The 14451-nt window shown below is 38.4% G+C and overlaps 1 protein-coding gene across 6 annotated transcripts in view; it reads right to left on the bottom strand.

Moving 5' to 3' along the window:
• Window positions 1-14451, bottom strand: part of PATJ (PATJ, crumbs cell polarity complex component) — a 140651-nt gene that overhangs the window by 83600 nt on the left and 42600 nt on the right. For all 6 annotated transcript variants that reach the window (XM_027694499.1, XM_027694497.1, XM_027694500.1 and 3 more), the window contains exons 17-25: window positions 12949-13158; window positions 11925-12044; window positions 8716-9087; window positions 7630-7750; window positions 5959-6115; window positions 4822-4893; window positions 3816-3993; window positions 2864-2974; window positions 1961-2038 (exon numbers count right to left, since the gene is read on the bottom strand). In XM_027694499.1, the coding sequence (XP_027550300.1) occupies window positions 1961-2038; window positions 2864-2974; window positions 3816-3993; window positions 4822-4893; window positions 5959-6115; window positions 7630-7750; window positions 8716-9087; window positions 11925-12044; window positions 12949-13158 (1419 nt within the window). The remainder of the gene's footprint in view (window positions 1-1960; window positions 2039-2863; window positions 2975-3815; window positions 3994-4821; window positions 4894-5958; window positions 6116-7629; window positions 7751-8715; window positions 9088-11924; window positions 12045-12948; window positions 13159-14451) is intronic.

The following is a 14451-nucleotide window of genomic DNA, read 5'->3' as shown; positions in this document are numbered from 1 at the left end:
GTATACAATACACTAGCCGTGCCTCCCACTTTTTTCTTGAAGCCAGCACAGGTAGAACTGTGCAAAATCCAGAAGATCCAGGAAGCATGAGAAGGCTCACGTTCTACTTTACTGAGCAGATAAAGATGGAAAACCTGCAGCCTTCCTTTCAGCTGCCTATGACAAATGAGTCACTTTATTATCACTATAATTTAGTAATAACTTACAGTCTAAATGTTGACCCTTTGGCTTTTTAAGACCTTAAACATTTATTAGAAAGTCTGTTTGAAATTACTTGAGACACCTAAGCTTATCCATGGTTTCTCTGTAAGGCTCAGAGGGACAAGTTTCTCTCATCTCTCCTGGCCCACTGAAAAGCCAGATGAATAAACTGTACCTGACTACTCTATAATACCACTTTTTTGTAGTAACACGGAGGCAAAAGCACAGTTTACACAGCCAACAAGCAAAATAATGTTGATATCTGGTTTGTCCACAACTGTTTTAAGTGGTTTTATATAAATTAAAGTGATAATTTTTAAACAAACACATCAACAGAGGAAGATAAACACCAACAAATCGGGCAAAACCTTCAGTATTCAAAAAATTCATCGTACAGAAAATGGCAGGTTTTCCAGCTGCATGTGGTTGCTTTCAAACCAAACTCTTTTGTGACACTTTGAAGACTGGACTAGAAATATCACTGATTCCCCATAGGGATGTGGACTAATAATCCACTAATAGCAACTCTTTCCAACTCTGAGATGGCACTTCGGAAGCGCAGTATGACTGCTTTGTGAATTAATGTTCAAAGCTAAAAAGGAGCTACATATTTATGCACTGAAGCTCTTTATTCCACCCACCAGTTTATAGCACCGACAGATGAAAAAGGTTTGAAAAAGATGGGGCTCCCTCTTTAACCTCGGAACGCTGTAGAATGTGACACGCTGGAGTGCTGGAGATTAAAGGCAGCACATTGCAAGAGGATGAGAGCTTTTGAGATTAGAAATATAGATAAAAAAACAAGAAAAGGGGATTGTAACTGCTTCATTGGAAGTATTATCCACTGGCATGAAAGCATATCTTCAACATCTTCCTTGATTTTTTTGAATAACTGAGCCTTGTAGCTTCTGTACCTGAAAGGAAAAATTTTGGAGGCAAGAGGGTCTTTTCAGGTACCCAGAGTACTGAGTAGGATCAAATGAAAAGTTCATCCTATTTGTAGCTGGCATGTTAAACTGCACCAGGCAAAACTTAGTGTCTGCATTAATTCTGTCTCTGCTCCTCCAGTTCTGACAAACTCTGAAAGTACCTGACCTACACTCCTCAGTCAGGGTAATTCCCACAGGAAATCATCAGGCCATGAGAGTGACATGGTTGGGAATGAGAAATTAATTTTTTCCCTCACTGAAGCCATTAAGACAAATTCACTGTTTTATACCAGACTTTTTCTCTTTTAAAACTGCTGTGAAGTTATTTGGAAGTCGCTGTGCAGTAACCATTTCACAATTAGCTGAGCAGCTACAGATCCCTTGGTCATTTCCTTGTTTTACACAGCTATGGGAAATGCAGGAGACTCAGTGGATTTAATTATCCTATAACATGATTTTACTGAATTTCAGCCAGCCTCAGATTAAGGATATTATTTGTGTACATGGTGCTATTTCTCTGTTTCTGCTGAACAAAAGAGAATCAATTTGCTTCCATAAAGGAGCAAAACAGGTACTTCAGAGAGATGACAGTGAGGAGCTGTGCTAAATACAGGGTTTCAGCATCCAGCAGACACCCACGAATATTTGTCAGAAACTTGACTTGTATTTGGCAGAAATACGGCAAAAATTCATAGAATCAAAGATATTTCAACAAATCACTTCAAATTTAATTTCAGACTTCAGAGGAAGCTTATCACAGAGTTAGAATACATGCTATTATACCATTTGATACAGTAAAACTTGAGTATAGCTTTGAATGGAATAAATACCTTATCGCTCTTATTTTCTTTGTCTGCATCCTGATCTTTGCTGACTTTGATTCCCTTAGGCTGGGCGGGAGCAACCACCTGAAAAACAGTGTATATTACACACATTAGAAAGAGCATTACAACTGCAAAAAACCCATCCAAAATCAGTTCACGACAATGACAAAGTTACCCAGTACTCTCTTCATTTTGCCCCATGCAGAAGGGCATTGTAAATTATATTCTTTTACTGAATTTAATGAATTACATTATTTTCCTGAATTTACAAACATTCTATACTTTTTTGTACTGCTCACTGGTTGATATCTAGCCCCCAAAACTACCAAAATTTCCAATTAACCTCTTAAATTACATCAAAAGTACACACAAATTTGGGGCTTCTGTGTGTACTTCAATGCAGGTAGAATTGTATGCCTTTTCTTACTCAGGTTTTTAAAAATTTCTTGCCTTGACCTCAAAGATGAGGAGATACCTAAAATCTCTTGGAAATTAACTTGCTCCCAAATAACTACTTCAGGTCCCTTTGGTGATACATTTTACATGGAGCGGCTGGTGTAAATCTGCCTAATTTTAATTATACCTTTGTTCCTCTGCATAACAGAGTATATTTTTAGATTATGAAATATGGACAAATTAAATACACAGGGCCAGACTCTTACGACACAGATGGGAGAGCTGAATTAACACCTAGTCAGCCGATTTATATCTACTCAAGGTAAATCAGAGAAATGAGGTTTCAAATCAGGCCAGAGAAGTAATCAATCAATCAACTGGTCTATAACTGAAAGGATCCATCCTTGGACACAAAAATTGATGGAACTTGCTGAAAGGAGTTGAGCCAAGCTTAAAATAAGATGCATATTAAACATTTATTAAGTTTTGGAATAAAAATAGAAATAAACTTACTTTTGGTACGTTAGCCAGACCCTGAACTACAAACACAACAGGATTTCCCGCGTTCTTGATGGCTTCTACTGCTTCCTCGTGGGTGGCATTTTGGAGATCTATCCCAGAAACCTAACAAACAATGTTTATTAGGTACAGAGTCACTGCAAGAGATTACACACACTTGCAGAAGATTAGTGTATCTGAGGAAGGTATCAAAAACAGTCAAGACAAATTAATTGTAAAGTATGTTTCCATAATGGTTTAAGGAAAATTGTATTACTTAGAACTCATACTTAAAAGATGGCCATACATCTCCCAAAACAATTCTTCCAGATAAAAACATAAGGAATAAGATTGTCAGAGTGTTACATAATGTTAGGTGTAATATTACTCTTTCAGATTTTACCTGTTTGTAAACTAAACCTGAGCAGCACTACTGGCTTGGGAACAGAGATTCAGAAGTATTAATTTGGAGAAAAATGAGTAAAAAATCAACAAAGAGCCAAAGGTGAGAGGCAGGAATGACACTTTCCCCCACAGCACCTGCCAGAATCAGGGATTTGCCCCAAATAGCGGTTAATCAGTTAACTACTCTAAATCCACACACACAAAATAACAGCCCATATTTCAGTATGAAGAGCCCATGTTCTTCTCTGTGTTAAAATTATGCTTATAGGTATGCTACAATTTATTACTCATTTATATGGGAAGAGGGCACTCCCATTTTTTTCATTTCCCCCTCAGACACCAGGTCATGTCTTTTCTTAAACATAAAGGAGAATGTTAAAAGAGCTCCGCAGTCAGACCTTAGAAAAAAAAAATACACCACCAGAGGTTTCTTTGGTTTTCAAAACACAGTTTTGTCAATACTTCATGAAGTGGTGGCAGTATTTTGTCTCTCGCTCCTCCCAAAGCTGTTTGAGTCAATCTTTATTTCTTAGACTAAAAAGGTAGGTTTATCTCCATTTACCTCAAGTATTTTATCTCCAGTTTTTAAAGCCCTGGTTCTTCCTGCTGGGCTGTCTTCCAAAACTTGTTTGATAAAGATCCCTTTAAGTTCTTCTCCATTCTTCAGGCGCTTTATGACAGTTTGTCCACCAACAATACTGATTCCAAGAGACACGTGAGGGTCTCTGAAGATCTCAACACTGAAAAAAATACGTGTGGTAGTTTAACATCTTCAAACAGTTTATTTAAACTATAAATGTGAATCTTTAAATAAATGTAAGCTCCTGGTCTTTCAAGGAGATTTAAAAGAGTAAAGAGATAAAGTCAGAAGCCTAAGAATGCTCTCAACAGTTTTTACCCTGAGCAGATTTCACCCCACAAAAAGAACAAACAAAATTCTGCTGCCAATCCAGGTCCACTGGGCAGAGGCTTTTATTTCAGAAAAAGTCAGATCTTCAAGTAAACACTCATCCTCTTTCAGCTTGAGGAAATTGTCTGGAAATGGGAAGCCCTGCAAGTAGCACACTAGACAACTAATAAAGTGTTTCATATAACTTTCTGAACACTGGCTGTATTAATCAGCTTAAACAGGAACTTTTTGATCATATTTTACTTAGGACCATAAAAACAATTCACCTAAAAATGTTAACAATACAAGAAGGACATGGCTAAAAGTTAGCCTGGCAATTTGGAATTGTGCCATGGATTTTAGCAGGGAACTTGTGGAAAGGGAGACAGCAGCACTGTGTGCATTGTTCACACCTAATAGTTATTAAATGAGCAAGAACTTGTAGGTCATCCACAACGTAAACCAGCCAAGCTTTCCCAAGTCAGCTGTATAAATAGAAGGCATAATTCTGTTGAACATCTGTTAAAAATTCACTGTATCTAGGAAAGCCCAAGGTACACAAGTACCCTAAAGTTACTGGCAGAGGAGGAGAATAAAAAAAACAAAGAGAACTAATCGGGCTCACAGAAAAAAAGACATAAGGTAAATGGGAAGGAATAATGTAATTATATGAACATACGTTCGTGGTGGTCCCCAGTGGCTGAAGTTTGGAGTTTCTTCTCCTTCTCCTTCTTCTCTCTCGGGTAATTCACTAATTTGAGGCAGAGAGAGGGTAAGAATAAAAAAATAAAAGAGGCATCACCCATGCCAGGTCACAATTCCTTACACATTTTGTATCTGGCAGCGAGACAGCAACACCTTCTCACACTGTCCAGTTTAAACCAAATGTACAAAGTCAACAGACTAGACAGGAATTTTTGTATTTGGGTTTAAATGTACTTCAGGAATGCTCCAGAAATAAACATGATGGGCAGACCAAATTTATAAGCTGCTCCATGATATACAAATCTGCACTGCATTTACTCATTTGAAATGACTATTTAAGCAATTTTAACATTTACTTTCTGATAAATATGCTGTGATGCTTAGAGAGGGACATAAACATGCCAAAACCAGCCTAGCTGACCAGAAAGCATATCATGATGCAACTAGGAGAATAGAACAGATCCTGTGTGTTCCAAACCCAGAGAATAATCCCCTTACCTTACTGCTGAGCTGCTTTCCCTCTAAGGGGAGATTACAGATGAACTAGGGAAGTACTGAGGATTGGAATCAACAGGCTACAACAGCTCCACTACCCACTCACCCAAAACTGCTGGGGGAAAGACTGGGACACTTGACAGATATGGCAAATATTTACAACTAGTGCCAGCTCAAGGTTTCTCAGCACCACTGGCAAGACTACGGTTTCCTGCAGAGGCCTGAGAGCCATGGTTGAACTGCTCTTCCCAAAAAGAAGAACAAAGGAAAGGGAAAACCAAGAGGACAGAGATATAGTAAGAAGCTAAGGGGAGAGCAATGCTGCTGTAAAGGCTACATCCCTCTCCTCCAGGACACATCCATACTCCCCTCACCGTGGAGTAAGTGAAGGAGGTGGCAGAGTCATTCATACCTTTCTGCCCAGTACTCAGGGGAGGAAACATGGGAAGTTTTAAGGTTTTAAGGCAAACTTCAGCTCCTTGGGCAAGAGTCATCAATGTATCTTAACATTTCACACAGCCTTTAATGATGAGTCAGTAAAGTAAATAAGTAAAGCAAGAAGACAGTTAAGATCTTTAACTGAAAGTCTTTCAGAACCTGAAATATTTCTCCATACCTGCATGACGCTGTTCTAGGCTGAGCTAAGGTGGTTACTCTCCCAGATTCCAGGTTCTTAGAGAAAACATCATTCTCTCCTTTTAGCTCTTCCTTTTCAATAGCTTCCAAATCAACAGCAAGCCCAGGCCCTTTAGAGTCAATCCGAAGCTTTGTTCCTGAAGATGAAAAGGGGTAGATGAGAATTTTTACTTCCTCTGTCCCTGCACTGACCAGTTATCATCCTTGAAAATAAACCACTTAGCTCACCAGGTTCTAAATGTGTTCAAGGCCAGGTTGGACACGGCTTGGAGCAACCTGGTCCAGTGGAAGGTGTCCCTGCCCGTGGCAGAGGGATAGAACAAGATAGATGTGAAGGTCCCTTTCAACCCAAACCATTTTAGGATTCTATAGTTCTATGAAACGTGGATGTTGCATGATGATCAGGAGGCTTAGAGATACACAACATTTATTTCTGAAGGAAATTTAAACCACACTAACCAGTTTTTTATAGCACCTTGCTTCTGATGTACATACAGTCAAGTACAGGAAAACATCAGATCTCTGTGGAACTCAGACATCCTTAGGTACAACTTACACATCAGATGTTCCTCACAAAAACACATGGTTAGGAATAGTGAATCTATCCGTTGCGCAGGGACAGCAGATCCCTGCTCCAGCACAGAATCCCATCATGCTGGGGAAGATTGATGTCATTTTGGTGACAGAAGCATCAACATTAACGGAACCACCAGAGTTCCAGTCTGTCACTGCAGCTCACACATAGCAGTTGCTGCACAAGGTGCAGGTGACAAAGACAGGAAACAGCCCAACCTCCTTCCTCCCAATCAGGGAGTGTTATTTCAGGCAGGTTGATAAATTTATTTCCCTGATGATCTACCAAATTCTAACCACCCATGTCTGGCCATCTGACAAACAGAAACTCTGCTCTTGAACACAGATTACAAAACCAAGATATGGGGCAATATAGAGTTCCCCTGCAAATTTTTGGTTGTGGTAAAGTCACCTCCAGAGCCTGTTACTTAATTTTTAAAATTTTTTTAAGTGCAAAAATCTATACAGTTAGCAGTCAAAAGTGACTGAGAAAAAATCCTGACAGAAGTTACAGCAATAAGCTATTTTCCTTATGCACAGAGTCCTCCTGGGGACATTAGCTATCAGAATATCCCCCTCCTGGGGACATCATCAGAATAAAGTGATTTCCACAGGCAGAACAAAGCTGCAGCCCATTTCAGTATCATTTGTGACAACTGTGGGTAAAGATTGTGGAATCATGGAATGGTTTGGGTTGGAAAGAACCTTAGAGTTCATCTCATTTGACCCCCTGCCATGGGCAAGGACACCTTCCACTAACCCAGGTTGCTCCAAGCCCAATCCAACCTGGCCTTGGACACTTCCAGGGATGGGGCAGCCACAGCTTCTCTGGGCAACCTGTGCCAGGGCCTCACCACTCTCTGATTAAAGAATTTCTTCCTAACTTCTAATCTAAACCTGCCCAGATGTGGAGGAGGAAGAAAGATTATAAAGCTGAAACCTATTTAAAGCCAGATTGTTTTGAGCCTGTAAAAGTCGTCATTTAAATACTGTATTATTTGAAAGAATTTGTATTTTGGTATAAAATTTAAATTTGTAAATATGAAATTATAAGATAAAGAAAAAGGTTCTAACAAACCTAAATCCATCTTGCTTTTTTCTTCTGACTGAGTGGTTTCAGTATCAAATATGTCCTTTTGGTAGCCACTGTGTGCTGTGGTTCCAGGAAAGAGTGACCTTATAGTAGCATTTTTTTCACACTTCACAGAGGAGAAAAAAAGTAATTAAAGTTAGAAAGCAATGGTATTAACTTACACTGAGGTATTTGACAGGAACATTAATTTTTACAGCAAACATACACATTTTCTCAGGTACATTCATATTTATTCAGATAACTATGAAATACTAACTGCTCATTTAAATACTAACTGCTCATTTATGCACTATATTAAGAAGAGGCATGAAAAATGTTACATGCAATTACAATATAAAGCAACTGTATCTTTCTACTCAATGTAGTTCAGACAAAAAGTTCTTTACTCTTGCTCATTTGTTGTTTATAAGTAAAAAGTATATAAATTTAATATTGTGCACTCAGGTATAAAACTTTCAGTAGAAGCTGCATTTTAGCCTGTTTATGTACATAGTGCATAACGGGACAAGCCAAACAAAACCTGAAATTCTCTGTGGCTGTAATGTTAAATCCTTTTCCACTTCAGTTTTTTCATATAAAAGCACACATCTCAGAAGCTGGTGCATGGGAGGCTGATATTATCACTTTTTTCTTTGGTAAGGGAATGAACAAAGAATCAGAAGGAAAAAATAACCCTCAGAATACTCGAGAAGGACATAAATGGGAGTTCTGCAATTTACCTGAAGCTCTGTCTTCTCCTACTCCTTTATCCACCAATATCCTTGTTACAATTGCTTCCACCACATAATTTTTCACTCAACTGCACTATCATCTGGCTCAAGGAACTGATTTGGATTAAAAATTTCACTTCCTTTCAGTGAAGCCCCTGGACTATTAAAACCACAAAGTGACATTCTGGTGTTACTGACATGCACCCAATAAGTAACCAAAAGAACCTTCCAAAACATACAAAAGGTTTCTTTTAGAGGTACCCAAGTAATTAAACTAAATAGAGTTTAGGTCTGGAGTTTGCCCTTAGGTCTGGGTTCCATGGTGAGGGTACAGCACTGAGACCAGCACAGCATTCCTTACCATTTGATCTTTACTGAATGGATATTCCAGGGACTGTTCTGGACTTAAATTAATACTGGATCTCAAGTCTTGTATTTCAGTACTCTCCAGTTGCTTTGCCCATCGTTCTGTATCGAGGTTCCTGTCTGAAGTTGCCTTCTGTCCACAGGATGCTTTATATTTCAGGAAGTCTGGATCTTCTTCATACTCTTCATCCACCAGCATTTCCCGTTCTTCATCCATGTCTTCTGTTCTGGGTTTCAGGAATTCACACATCTCCCAGGACTCCCTCTCATCCTCATCGTCATTTTGAGAAAGCTGAAATGACCTTCCCAAGTCCAAATGTGGTTCATCAACAAGTTCTTCTTTAAAAGGTGTTTCATCTCTGAAACCCTGCACAGAACATTACAGGAATATAGACAGATTTTTACCATTATGTTTCCTCTTAACTCTTTTAAAACTATGGTTTTTTATGCATATTAAAAGTACATCCTGATTTTTAAAGTGAAAATCTTCTACCTTTCGCATTTTCTAAAAGAAAACACACTATCTGACTTATGATTTTAATGCCAAAAGTAGACAGTGCAATGAAATTTTTTTAATATAACAAAATTAAAGTTGCACAGCTTAGATATGGCTGCAGCCCTTTAAAAAAAAATCTGGACTGAAGTTAGGGAATGAAAATTATTAATTAACACTAAAAACCTACAGGAAAAAGTATATATAAATCTGGTTAAAGTATCTCCATGCTTCACACTTACCTGTTTTATGTACATTTCTTACAATATCATCAGCTAAATAAAAAACAGCTGAAGAGTTTGCTTATGCAACAATATCAGCAATTAAAAAAAACTCAAAAACCCCACAAATCAAAAGCCATAGTCCTTTGTCCTACCTTGGGTATTCCACACAATATTTAACCTGGGTCAGAGGGGAAATGGGTGACCCACATACTCAAAGAAAAGGATATAAAAGGATCACTATCTAATGCCCTTCCTGTTTTAAAGAGAACAGTGCTCACTTTTCTATGCAATTCAAATTACAGAGAAAAAAAAACCAAAAAACAAACAACAAAACCAAGAGAAAAAGTATGAAAACCCACTCTGAAAGATCTTGCTCAACAGCTCCTTTTCTGGGATTTTGTCATGTGCCTCCCCAATTTCCAGTAATCCCTGTTTCTCCCAAATGGAATGGAGTGCCGTTCACTGGCTCACAGTGAGTCTGCACAGGCATCAGAGACTTTATGCCTTGCACTGGAACCAGAATTTTGCTACACACAGAAAGGTTTTACCTTTGTCAGGCCACCAAGTCTGTGTGGCCTGAAGAACCCCAAAACCCATCCTTAAGGCCCCAAACCCCCAAACTCTGAAAACAATCTACAGATTCAGGGCTTCTCACTCAAAATGTTTTTCTCTCTGCTTCCTGCCTCTTCCCAGACTCCCCAAGCTACTGCACCATTTCTGACCTTTAATATCAGAACCCTGTGTTGTTACATTTGTACAAATACAGAAGAAAAACCCTCAGATGCTGCCAAAATGTTTGTATAATTCAAGTGAGAGGCAGAAGAGAAAACAAGAGAGAGGCAAAAGCATGAGGAAACAATGCAGTCAATACCAGCTGGCACAAAAGCAGAACACCAGCAATCTAGAAATTAGCACATTTTTCATAAGCATTAAATGTTCCTTTAATCTATTTAACCTGTGTACCTCGATCTCACAAAACACCCAATCTGAAGAGATCCTAATTCTCTACATCTTTATTCCATTTAGTTTCACTTCGCTCCTGCAGCATCATTCTCCCAACACCTCCACCAACTCCATCGTTACATAAAACAGTTGCCTGAGCTCAGAACCACACACAATTTGTGTTACTGATCCAGCAGTTTGCTCTGTATCATCCTCGACTGCTGCACTGCAGCAGCAGACGCTCCCAATGGCACAGGGAATGCTGCAAACATGACATAAAGTCTACTGTGGTAGCAAATAAAATATCCAAGTTCCTTTTTTTTTTTGTTGAAATTCAGCTTTGTCAGCACATCGGAGTGGGAGCCATCATGACACACCACTCTTGGCTCTTATATGAGCAGATAAGATAATAAATGGATGGAAAATTTAGCTATTACCAATGCTCTCATACATGAGGTGAAACAAAATGCAACCAAACACCTCTGAGGTCCAGTTTCTATATTCAGCAGGACTTTAGGATAAAATACTTTCTCTAAAAATAATAACATCAGTTTTATTTAGGAAGCAGAGAAACAATCTGAGCTAGCAGAGGACTAATTCTGTGTGGAACCCTTCCTATGCACCCATAAAACAACAAATTCCACTTTACACCATGAAAATCAGTAAATATCATTTATCATTATCCAGATTAATTTCTTCATATATACCTACATCTGTCCCATAATACTGCTCCTTTTGGTGGTTCTAATCTGCCATTTCAGCATTGAAAATGTTTGCATCCAGAGATACGTAAATATGTTTAGCTACAAGAAAATCTAGAATTTATTTTTCTTCCTTTGTTTCAGTTCTGGAGGATCCTGGCATTGCCTTTTCTGGTCTAAAAAGAATGCATTTACCAGTGTGAATTCTGCAAAGCACTTGAGAACAGATGAAAATTAAAAGATATCCACATCTCTCTAACTCTGCACTGGTGAGTACTGCGATATTATTGCCTATTACCTCAGAATTTGAGTTTCTCACTATCTTTAGTGCCACATCCTCCTACAATAAGCAGAATTATTTCTCAGAAAATAAGAAAGAGGAGAATTGAGGAAGAGAGCAAAGAAATCACTCCAAAGAACATCAGAAGGCTATAAAGAAGAACATATTTCAAGTGTGACTTATACACTAAACTACTTTTTTGTTTTGCTTCATTATAATTAAAAGCATTCTGCTTCCATACCTGACTTTTTTTGCAAAGCTGAACTCACTAGTTATGAGTAATATTAACACAGCATTCCTATTTCATATCCAAGGTAACCCAAGGTATTTTAATGACATAATAAATTTGATAAAGCAGTCTGGGAACTGCATTGGTAAGTGTTCTCTGTTCACAACACACTTTGCACACAGTTTGCTGTTAAGAGGCTTTTTCAGAGGGAATCCAGCCTGAAATCTATCCAATACTTCACTCTTATCTTTTTTAAAAAATTACTATTTTTTTACTTAAAAATATCATTTCCTGTCTGTATAAACTTAAGCTGAACGAAAAAAATAACCAAATACCTGTGGTGCTTCAAGTATTATTGAGAAATTAATGTTATCTATTGGTTCTGGAGACCCAGGGCTGGTTTTAATGCTGCTGGTATCCACACTGTGCATGTTCTCCTCCTCTCTGCTTTCTCCCTAAAGAAGGTAATCCAAATGATGAGTCAGGAAAACAACAAAAAAATTCCCACATTTTTGAATAAATTAAAAGGTAGAGGGAGAATCAACCATTAAAAAAGAGATAGGGAAAAAGTTACAGAATTATAAATGTGGAAAGTCATAAATGGAGAAGATGAAGACAACAGCTTCTGTTTTTTGAAGATACTGGTTCAGATACACTAAAAATAATTCAGATACACTAAAAAATAGAGATGTTTCAGAAAGAAAGACAAATACGAGGATACGAACAACGAAATATCGCATTTTAGAAAAGAAAATATATTTAACAGCCTTCCTACATTCCTATTTCACCACTCCTCTACCACTTTGAATTACAAGCACTTTCTATTAGCTGAGGCTTTAATTAATTTTGCCTGGGTGCCCTTGATGAACAATAGTGCAGCATTCTCCAGTAAACTACTGTCTGTTCCAAAGCCCTGATTCTAGAAAAAGGAAATTCTGCTTGAATTTACAGTCTTGACTTCAAACAGATTAAGTTTCTTTGATGTCAGTGGAGCTCAAGCAAGCACTTAGCAGTGTCTTAGAGTGAAATGGACTTCAGCACATATTTAACTGATTTGCTGAATTGCCTGAACCACGTTACACCTATGCACACTGCACATGGGTCTGCCCAGACATGTCTCCTGATTCCACGTGGATGTTCTTTAAGGAGGAACTTGAGGATGCTGGTTTTCCAGCCAGACCTTCTGGACATTGAGATGCCCATTTGCCAGGATTTCTGGACGGGTCGAGGCGTATGCACAGCAACTTAGTTGCTTTCCAGATGCACACATATTTCCATTCTAAATTCTCCCCCCAAATACAACAGCCCAGTCAACATGTCATAGGACCAAAGGAAAAAAAAGTTAAAATCAGTCCTTACCACCAAAGGCTTGCAGATTCCAAGAGAAACTGTACCTGAGGGCACAGATTTCAACACTTCCACTGCCTCTGCCAAAGTGGTGCTGTCCAAATATTTCTTATTGACGAAGACCAAGCGGTCCCCCGGTAACAGCTCCCCACCACGCTCAGCTACTCCACCTGCCACCAAGGAGCTGATCACAATGGCTGTTCTTGTTGGATCCAAGGGATCCTGTGGGGAGGAAAAAAAAGAAAAAAAAATCAAAAAAACCCCAAGTGAAAGCCTTGAAGGATGATGTTTATTTGGAGTATGTAAAGAGCACTCAAGCACGTTCATCATTTAATGCTACAGAACGGAAGCCTGCTGAGACATTCAAAAAGGACTGTCTGCTAATACTGCCAAGGCTTACAGTTCACAAAAAGAAAGATATTCCATCACTTGCCTAATCCATTAAGAAATTTTCAGATCTGAAAGGTGACCGATACCCTGCCTGCCCTCTCCTTACACACAGAGGCACAGCCAGGCCAACCTGCAAATAGAACAACAACATTGGCACCCTTCCACAAGCCTCCATCCAGCCTGGGACGAGCTAATGTCACAGAAAATAACCATTCTGCACGTCACCTGAGAGCTCCAGAGCAGCAAAACTGATGGTAAAAGGAACCATTGCAAGATGAGAAATTTAATTAAAAATATTAAGTTAAAATTAAACCCCAAAACATTCAAGAAATAGCAGTTTATATTTGCTCTGTTACTGCAGTGTTTCTGCTTTTTCAACTGCACATGACAACTTATAAAAGATATTTTCTCCACCTTGAAGCTTCCTTAAGGTACAGGAAACAGAAACAGAAGAGTAACTAAGATTATTACTGAAGACAAGGAATATTGTAGTGGTGGATACAGAGAATGTGAAGCAGAAAATATTATACACATTGATGAGGCTGTAAACTGATGTAAAGATATTAACTTCACTTATTTTTTCCCCAGAATTAGCCTCTGCTTTGCGTCCTGTACCATTTCTATCATGCATTCAACCATTTAACAAACGATTCTCAATCCAATTAAATTACTATAAATTATTATACAGTGGCAGAAAAAGACACAAAACAAATTTATGGTTTTTTAATTTTTAATTATTTTGTTTGTTTTGTTAAAATTACAATTAGCTTTTTTCCCCCTTTAGTAAGGGCTCACAGAGTTCAGAAATGCTCCTTGCATGCACTAGGTCTCCAAGTGCATAATCATGGATTGTTTTTCCCTCAGGACTTGCATCTTACTCAGGGCATGGGAGGGATAAAAAAAAAAAGGGCAAAATTCAAATCACAAAGACCACCATGAATTCAGCACCTCAGTGTTAATTTGAAAACAGGAATGCTTTTTAAACTCTTTTATTTTTATATGACTATACACTGCTTTCCAAGGGCACGTTTTTTAAGGTATGTGCAAACATATGAGGCAATGACTGTAATATCTGTAAAAGGCTGAAATTAGAGACCTGAAATTAGAGTTTAGCAGGAAAAGCCA

Source organism: Neopelma chrysocephalum, unplaced genomic scaffold (genome assembly GCF_003984885.1).
Source record: "Neopelma chrysocephalum unplaced genomic scaffold, ASM398488v2 Primary Assembly neopelma1_97, whole genome shotgun sequence".
Classification (NCBI taxonomy): domain Eukaryota; kingdom Metazoa; phylum Chordata; class Aves; order Passeriformes; family Pipridae; genus Neopelma; species Neopelma chrysocephalum.
Note: the sequence above shows the minus strand (reverse complement) of the source record. Positions and strands in the feature narration are given on the sequence as shown.